The sequence below is a fragment of the Triticum dicoccoides genome, chromosome 3A, assembly GCF_002162155.2.
Source record: "Triticum dicoccoides isolate Atlit2015 ecotype Zavitan chromosome 3A, WEW_v2.0, whole genome shotgun sequence".
NCBI classification, from domain to species: Eukaryota; Viridiplantae; Streptophyta; class Magnoliopsida; order Poales; family Poaceae; genus Triticum; species Triticum dicoccoides.
The window spans coordinates 12,289,536-12,299,411 of record NC_041384.1 but is presented as its reverse complement, the minus strand read 5'-3'; the positions used below and the strand labels follow the sequence as shown (position 1 = coordinate 12,299,411).

The 9,876-nt window shown below is 46.4% G+C and overlaps 1 protein-coding gene across 1 annotated transcript; it reads left to right on the top strand.

Annotated features, from left to right (window-relative positions):
• The first annotated feature begins 6,202 nt into the window (after nucleotides 1-6,202).
• Nucleotides 6,203-7,910, top strand: LOC119270948 (xyloglucan galactosyltransferase KATAMARI1 homolog). Its single transcript, XM_037552945.1, has one exon. The coding sequence runs from the start codon at nucleotides 6,203-6,205 to the stop codon at nucleotides 7,847-7,849; it is 1,647 nt and encodes a 548-aa protein (XP_037408842.1). The 3' UTR covers nucleotides 7,850-7,910.
• Nucleotides 7,911-9,876: the final 1,966 nt, after the last annotated feature.

Here is a 9,876-nt window from a genome sequence, read left to right as displayed (position 1 = left end):
TAGATAGGAGAAGCGTCGACATCAACTGCCGAGATGGAAATGCTCGAATTTGATCTCTGGTAACAAAACGAGAGAGTCCAGGGGGGGTTGACCCCATACCTTTTCACGTAGTAGCCTTGATCGGAGGCCTCTAAACCAACTGTTGTGGACCCGGTCCCCAGCCTCAGCACCTGATATAAAAACAAGGAGATAGCACGTATCATAACTAACCAACAGTGCCTATCGACCCAGCTGTCCGATCCTTAAGAGGTGCTGAGGGGCTGGAAGACCGACGTCCTTCGCCAGCCATCACGAGGGCAGTGCCCGCAGCACCACTTCTGCTGCTCGTCTTCTAAACGGCATGGTCTACATCATGCCTGAATCAAGCAGGCACTGTACTTCGTTCATACACATCCGTAAGTTCTCATGCTGCCGCGTAATGAAAGGTGTTCTTATCATGAGATTAGGGTATAATAATGTTTTTTAAGCACTGAATGTAGAACAATTGTTCTACGGTATTTTCATTAATAAATTATATACAAATTACATGGAAAAATGCCTAACATCAACCAATACCAGTTTTATGAAACATGGAAATTAACAGTGTTGATTTATCCAATTCCTGATCCTTTGCGCTTTTGCTTGTTTTGATCTGAGTTGCACTGCTTTGAGCCCTTCCTGAAGATAGTAAATCCATCCTTGCACATGTGAGACATCATGTTTGAATATTTTGTCATTTCTGACCGACCAGATACCCCAACATCCCATGATGATAATCTTTAAGGAAATGCTTTGGGGCAGATGTTGAAGAGCCAATTGGATATCATCAATGACTGAGATGCCTCTTTTCCTATTCGGGAGGATCCTATCCCAACAAAGCAAGGCAAATGGACAGTCCCAGAATAAGTGCAGGTTTGTTTCCTCAATATTGTTGGTGCAGAGTACACAATTGTAGTTGTTCAAGACCATTGATTTTCTATGAAGCAAATTTCTTGAGTTGAAGCGTATAATAATGTTTGATCTTGAAGTTTTAATCCAACAGGAAACTGTTAGCTGTAATCTTGATGGCTTTTGTATCTGCATGTTTATTTCATTTCTGCATGAATTAGCATCATGTAGGCCAATGCATATTAGCAGATGTACGTCAACTAGAAGGCATGTACTTGAGAGTTGTCGTGGTGCCGCGTGAAGTGGAACATCGCCGTGTGAGAAGCGCGGCGGCACATGCAAGCTGGATAATGCAGCAGGCTGCATAGACGTAGAGTTAGTTTTTTTTGTTGTGTTGAGCCGAGTGACTCGTTAAGTGGTTAACACGTACTAGAAGATTATTGGTCGGTGGAGTCCTGGACGTGGGCTAGTCGGTTAGTTAGTGGTGTTAGTGGGGCGAATGTGATGCTATGAACGTAGGCACGCATACCCCTGTGAGCAGACACTGAGCCAGCACATTATCTTGAGATTGACAAAGTCGCCATAGACGCTTTCGTAGTCGACATGAATGTCTCCACCTACTGAACGCACGTCGTCGGAAGGCCTTAAGTAATTACAGAAAAATAGGATCACCAATGTCAAGTCTAAAATTTAAACATTGGTGGGCTAGGGGATATAACTGTCCTCCTAATGCTATTGATTTGGTAGTGTGGATGTCCTAATATTGTATGTACTTGGCCAAAGTTCATAATGTTTGACTTGTGACAAAGTTAATATACAGAGTAAATAGAAGGGTGTGGCTAGGTCTCAATCGACTAAGATTTAACCAAGTCTCGGGCAAATGACATAATATACAAGAGAGAAGGAAAAAATAAAAATAAAATTTTACACGGATCTCAATGTATAATCCCACAGATATAGCGTCGACTGAGACTTAATGAAGTCTCAGTTGATTGAGACTTAGCTAGACTGTAAATATAGATAAAGATACTATGTATTATTGCTTGTCTGACAACTGTAAGGAAAAACATTTACTAGCACTAATCACGACACAAGGTAGAATGTGGCTAGAATTTCCTGTGCGCCTGGGAAATATGGAAGATAGTGTAAACAGGCCGGGATCCAAAGCTGTTCGATGGTTCCAAAGCTCCTCGATGGCTCCAAAGCTCGACGATGGCATCTCGGCGTAGGTAAATTAGTAACTAAACTTATGTACTTCTTCCGATCCTTTTTATTCTGCATATTATAATTTTCTGAAGTTAAACTTCACAAAGTTTGACCGTATTTATACAAAAAAATATCAACATCTGCCATGCTAAAGTTATATAATATGAAACTTTAACTCATGACACATCTACTGGTATTGATTTCAGATTGTGAATATTGATACTTTTTTCTATAAAGTTGGTCAAACTTTATAAGATTTGACTTCGGTCAAATCTTATATGCGAACTAAAAAGGATCGGAGGGAGTACCTGAAAAATCTGAACCGCCACATGTTCATTCAACAGCCTGAAATAGATATATATATTGTTCATCTTCTTTTGTCTCCCGCACATTCTTCCTTCTCCTTTCTCGTGACGGTTCCTCCTTCTCCCCGCGACCTACTTCAACCTAACCGCCTGCGTCCACCCCCGCAGCCGGAGATTGTTGCCGCCCGGCTCTCCCCTCGACCTCCCTCCATCGCCGTGCTGGCCGACGCCCCGCTCCAAGGTGAACAACTCCGATGATCCCCTATGCACATGCGTGCACACAACCCACCCTCAAGATATTAGGGTAGTGGCTTCCCTCTAAGATAAATAATGAGGCTATGACTTTTTTCTAAGATAGATAGTGGGATTGTTTCTTCATCCAAGTGCGTTCCAAAAGATGGAAGGAAGAACAAAAAAGTGAAATTTCTAGGTACTCCGTCCATTTTTATTAACTCCGTGTATTAGAATTGATTAAAGTCAAGCTTTGTAAATTTTAACAAAGTTTATAGACAAAAATATTAACATATACAATAACAATACAATACCATTAGATTCATTATTTTATGTACTTTCACATCATATAGATTTGTTATGGTAAATATTAATATTCTTTTCTGTAAACTTGGTCACTGTCAACTTTAATATGGGAAGTAAATAAAAACAAATGGAGTACCAGGAAATTAGCAAAACCGCGAACTTCTCTACTATTAAAGCAGAATCAAACGTCGCGATGGTTCAACCAGTCCTGCCTCCCGATCCACCTCTCCTCGTCCCGCACTACTGGAAAATCCACGCACATAAAAAAACAACAGAAAAAAATCAGGAAACCACCTCGATCAACCCCTCCCACGAGGCCACGACTCCCACTCGCATCTCGCCCGATCCCCCGCCGATCCTCCCTCCCTCGCTCGCATCGACTCTGCCTCAATCCCCTCGCCTCCATGCTGCACTCCTCTCTTTTCTCCATCTCTGGCCGAGTTCGTCGCGACCGCTATGTGCACGGTGGGCCGCGTCCGCCGCCATCTTCGCCAGGACCACGTCCTCCTTCGTGGCTCCGCCTCGAGCTCATCGCCTCCCCACCGGAGCCTTCTTCTTCCTCCGTGAAGGCCATGGGTGCGCCAGCGTGGTTTGTGTCCCCCCGATCACCCGGCGGCGGCGCAAAGGAGGGGTCTTTTGAGGGATGATGCGACGACGAGGACGAACGGAAGGCAGCCATGGAACGTTTTTGGATCCTGTCGTGGTGGCCGACGAAGGCTATGAGCTCAACCATTTTCCAATCAAAGCTGCTATGTTCCACTGCTCGACCCCCTTTGCCGCATCACTAGAAATGGCCTCGGTAAGCAAATTGTGCATGGTTAGTCTCCCTCCCCCTGCCCCTCCTCTTTTCTGCCGGTGGTTATGATCAAAGGCATTATTTACATAACTGAAATATGCATCTTTCTTGAGCTTTTGTACCGATGCGATCTAGAAATTGGGCCCATATGAAGCGTTCAATCCTTGTCTAGGTAGCATTGCCGTTATGTAGTTCTAATCGGTTGCTCGTGCATCATCACCGGCGCCACCTGATGTTGTTTCGCACAGGTCTCCTCCTACTTCCTGCCTTTGCAATGACAACGGCGGCTACAACTGATGGCTTGTTGGACGGGGAGGAACATGACGAGGGCGGACATATGTTTAAAACTGTACTGGAGCAACTCATCAGTTCAATTATTACAGGATCGATGTACTCAAGTACATTCTCTGTTTGTATCACCTGTGCCTACTTTCAATGTTATCAACGGAGGTTTTCACACTGGAAACAAGCTTCCATGTAGGTAATATTGCTTGTAAAGCATGAAAGGGGGATTTCTTAAAACATGTTATAGATAATATGTGATGATTCTCAAATATTTTGTTTATAGGAATTCATGATCCTCCCAACTAGCGCTGCCTTGTTGGCCATTAAGATTGAGTTGAAGTTTGATATGTAAATGTACTTCAGAATATGTAGTTGGAATGTTGATCTATTTGATATGCAGAGCACAACAGAAAAAAAAAAGGTAAGGTCAAGATACCACAAACGTTGGAGAGGAAGAGGGCTTTGCACCCAACATCCAAGTAAGACCCACATGTTTCTCTGGCGCTATATATTATGGGATAGCACAAGTAAATAGTTCTAGGGAACCCTGGTGACTGGATAACTGCAAAGCATAATCTATGTTTTCTTTCAAGAATTTGAGTATACTATTCACAACATTGAGCATTTTACGGATTATGATTTTCTGGGTACATCTACATTCAGCTTCCACTATTTGTAACAATGAGGCTGGACTGTTTTGTGTTGACTGTTGTCTCAAATACATGAACCTGAATGCTCATATATGTTTTGTATTTTATGTATACTTCCGTAGGAAAATAAAGAGGGTCTTCAGCTGCTGAACACAGTTATAGCTAACGCTAGCTACACTCGAAAATTAATTTATTTTTCTTCTCTTTACTTAGACCATGATTCAACCCTTGTATACAATTGAACTTATTTACATGTCGTGGCTGCTGGTCATTGGAATTAATGTAGGAGCTTACTTGTTCTGCTTTTTGTGTTGATGTAGGCAGTGAAGCTGTGGGGAGAATAGTGTTTATCCTGCTAATGGGAATCTGTATAAAATTTGTTTTATTGACTATACAAATTTATATACAATTTGTTTTATTGACTTTACACAATGGTATTTGCACAGTTATTGTGTATCCAAACAGTAATCGCCATGTTATTAATCCAAACTTGTACATGGGTGCATCTAAAGATATTCAGGAAGTTAATGCATGATGTTGGGAGTATGGGGAGAATTAGAGCTTAAATCATGCATGCCTTCTAACTCTCCTTGTAGTCCTTTCATTGAAACTTGTCTTTCTGAATATCAAACTATTCTTCCTTGCATATAGTTCAGTGAAATGATTGATTCAGCATCAGCACACTATGAATTCCTGATGAAGTTCGAAAATTGCAGATAGAAAAAAAACACAAAATTAGTCCCAGGCTTACCTGTTAATGTGCAAGCCAAATAATAATTAATCATGCAGTTAGAGTAATCTTTTCTTCTGGAAAAAATACCACAATGTCATCTTATATAATCAATTAATCAATGTACCTTCTGAATCTAACCTGAAGGTCAGATGTGTTTTGTAGTAACTATACCCCCTTCTGTTATCTTTTTTTCTTTGGGATTGGGAGTAGTATATGTTGTTCCAGAGGGTCTATTTTTCAGGAAAAAAAAGATTTTGTTCTTTTGTTTTTGTACTCACCATAGTTCATGTTTCTTTTCGGTTAGTTTTGACAGGCACTGCTTAAGTTTCATTCGAACTAATTGGTCGCCAAAAAAGAGATCAAAATAGTATTTTGAATCGATAAAAACATAATATGTATAAAAATACAACATTTTGAAGAGGATTCAAACACGGTGGCGAGAAAAAAGGTGAAGGGAGAGCAAGGGTAGGGAGAAATATATTATGCAAGGAGGGAGTGGTTAAAGAAATATGACCATGCCTACGACGAAAGAAGTGGAAGAAACAACGTGCTTCACTATATTGTTTTGTTCACCTGTAGCAACACACGGGTGTTTAACTAGTACTAGTAGTAATGCATGGCCTTGTAATACATGCACGCGAGATCCAAAGCTGCTGGAAGCACAAGACTTTCTCACCATGCATGCACATGTGTTTGTGTCAGTACCATTAATGAAGTCAACTTGACGACGAATACGAGTAACCTCGATCGAAGCCCTAATGGAAAAAGATTACAGTATTAAACAAGGGTTTTGTACTAGCGCCCTGCCCTGCCCTATAGCCGAATGCCGCATAGCACAAGCACGGCAGCAACACCGATGAAGCCCTTCTCGCGGAGCCTCCAGAGGGACCTGAACGCCGCAGTTGACGACGATGACGGCAAGCAGCACTCCGCCGACGACGGCGATGGCAAGCAGAACACCGGGAGAGGCCTCCGGCGGCCGTCCCGGCTGTTCTACCTCGCGCTCCTCTACACCGTCTTCTGGGCCCTGGTATTCTACCACCACTTCTCCACCAGCTCGCAACAATCGGGCAGCGCGGAGGTGGCAGCGCCCACCGTGCTCCAGCTCAAGCCGTCGGCGTTCTTCTCGGCGTATCGCTTCTTCCGCCGGGATCCGTGCGCCGGCCGGTACGTGTACACGTACGACCTGCCGCCGCGGTTCAACGCCGACCTCGTCCGCCAGTGCAACCGGGTCTCGATCTCCTCCCACGTGTGCAAGGACGTGTCCCACGACGGGTTCGGCCCGCCCATCACGGGCGGCGGCGAGGGCGGGTCGCTGCCGGAGCGGGGCGCCTACGACACCGACCAGTTCATGCTGAGCATCATCTTCCACGCCCGGATGCGGCGGTACGAGTGCCTCACGGCCGACCCCGCCGCCGCCGCCGTGGTGTACATCCCGTTCTACGCCGGCCTGGACGCGGCGATGCACCTGGACAACAAAGACCTCGCGGCACGGGACGCCCTGTCTCGGGACCTGATGGACTGGCTGGCGCAGCGGCCAGAGTGGCGCGCCATGGGCGGGCGCGACCACTTGCTCGTCTCCGGGAGGGGAACATGGGACTTCCTCCGCAGCCCGGACTCAACCGGCTGGGGTAACACTCTCATGACCTACGACCTGGCCATCCGCAACGCCACGTTCCTCAGCACCGATGCTAGCCCGCGGCACGGCAACGACTTCGCCGTGCCGTTCCCGTCGCACTTCCACCCCTCCTCCGACGCCGAGGTCACCGACTGGCAGGACCGCATGCGCCGGCTGGACCGCGCGTGGCTCTGGTGCTTCGCCGGCTGGCCCCGTGCCCATGGCGTCGGTATGGGGCCCGAGCGCGCCCAGATCATCGAGCAGTGCGGCAAGTCGAGCCGCTGCTCTCTGCTTGGCAAGTTGAACAACTACGTGCCCATGCGGCTGCTCGAGAGCGCCAAGTTCTGCATGCAGCCGCGCGGCGACGGATACACGCGCAAGTCCACCTTCGACTCCATCCTCGCCGGCTGCATCCCGGTTTTCTTCCACCCGGTGTCCGCCTACCTACAGTACACCTGGCACCTGCCCAGGGACTACCGGACCTACTCCGTCTTCATCCCTCACGGCGACGTCGTCGGCCGGAACGTCAGCATCGAGGAGGTGCTGCGTAGGATACCGTCGGAGAAGGTGGCGCAGATGCGGGAGCGGGTCATCCAGCTTATACCCACCGTGATGTACCGGCACCCGGCGGCCAAGGGGCTTACGTTCAAAGACGCGTTCGACGTCGCCCTTGACCGTGTCCTCCACCGGGTGGCCAAGCGCCGGCGTGCCGCGGCCGAGGGACGGGAGTACGTGGACAGCGTCGACGGACGTGATAGCTGGAAGTACGACCGGATGCTAGAAGATGGGCAGAACAAGATAGGTCCGCACGAGTTTGATCAATATCTAGTCATGCACGCAACCAAAGATTAATCGGAAAGCTAGCTGGTTAATTGGATGAATTTTTCAACAGAAAAAAACATGTCAAGTAACCTCTCTACACCATGGAAATTTACCATGTATCTATAAAAAATAATTTGCCATTGTCCATGAAATTTTCAATGGCAACATATTGTATTCTGTTGCCATGGTTGAAAAATTATTTGATTTGCCACCAGAACAAAACAAGATGTTGAGTTACATAATCACAAAAAGAGAAGACTTGCCGTGGCAAATGCTGAGACATGGCAAGTATTCATAAACAACAAACCATTAACAAAAATTAACGAATTACACCTAAAAATGTTGTCTGCAGTAGTCCATTCATTTTACACAAGATTGCCACGTGCTATAAATCAAATTTTCATGAATTTTTCGTGCAACTATTTACAAGATATCTAAATTTGCCATGATCAGTCCATCCAGTTTGCACAAAATTATCATGTACTATAAATCAAAATTTCACGAATTTACCGTGTAATTATTACAAGATTTCTAAATTTTCCTTGATGATGTGTGAACTCATCACTCATAGCAACATTACATATAATCTGCGGTGAAAGAAGAAGCAATCACACAAAAAAGCGGAGAGAGCATTCATACCACCGGAGCATCAACATCTTCTGCTCGGACATCTGCACGGATCGCTCAACAATGGCGGAACCTACGAAGCACCGATACGGCCAAAACTGGTGTATCGGCATACTGCATGTCGCCGATACTCCGATACGCAGGATACGGCTTCAATATGCGTATCCCAGGAGTATCTCAATTTTTGATTTAACAATGGCGGAAGGACATGGCAAGCGTTGCCAGCCCCGAGCCCAGTAAGAAGCCCACGAGCTAACCCTAACATTTGCTCTCTCTCCTCTCTGTATCGGGCGGGGGACTGTAGGAGCGCGCCGCCGCTGCCTGGAGTGGCTCGCCGCTGCCGCCTGGAATCGCCTAGACTCGCCATGCCGCCGCCTCGACTAACTCGACTGGAGTCTTCTCCGCTGCTGTCGCAAGAGCGAAGTAATATACGAAGCTGCTTTCTATGTGCTTCGCTGACTGCTTGCGGTGTGCTTGGCTGATCCCCCCGAGGTGGTATTGCTTGCTCGCTGTGATGCTACTGTCTACTGCTAGGGAAGCTGTTTGGTATTTACTACTAAGTTGCATGTCATTGTCTTTATCAAGAACTCCAATCAATAATGTGCTGCCCGTTTAGAAACAAACCCACTCTCAGGGCATATTTGTATAGAACAACAATGCAATTTTGGATCCCTATGTGTAGCTAAACTAGTGGTTTTAGAAATGTTGCATGAAGATGTGTTTATTTATGTAACCCCACAGGCACTTGTTTAGGAAATTGAGCCTTCATCTTATCTTAGTGAACTTTTGCATTGTTTGATTTTATTATGGGGCAGTATTTTGATCTCATCTCACACATTTTATTATGTTTGTTTTTATTACACGTTATATTATTAATTATTTATATATACTCGCCGTATCGCTGTATTGATGTTTTCAGAAATTGCCGTATCCCGTATCGCCGTACCCATATCGCTGTATCGATGTCGCCGTATCGGTGCTTCATAGGGCGGAACTGGCGGACGATGAAGTCACTGACCTCTCCAAATCCTCTCCGCAAGCACCATCAGCTTCTCTTGTGGCTCTCTGCCTCCGCGAGCACTAGCTAGCAGCTCCCGCGGGGCACAGCTGGAACAGTGTTTTTTTTAAAGTGGTGGAGGGCACCGACCCATCGATGGCTGTCAGATGAATGGAGGAGGAGATGTCAGGCCGCCGCATCACCCCCCGTGTATGGAAAAAGGCAAAGATGGAGCTTTAGGAAGGAAGCCATGTTGTCATGAGCAGGCATCGCGCGCCGCTGCAACCCCGGCATGGCTGCTGCTTGTCGGATTGCTGTTGGCTGCTGCCTGTCGGGTCACCGCTGGCACCGAAGGGGACTCCTCTCACACGGCGAGGATGGGGATCACCACCGGCCGTCATGAGCAACAGCCGGATGCCGTTGTGACCCCACC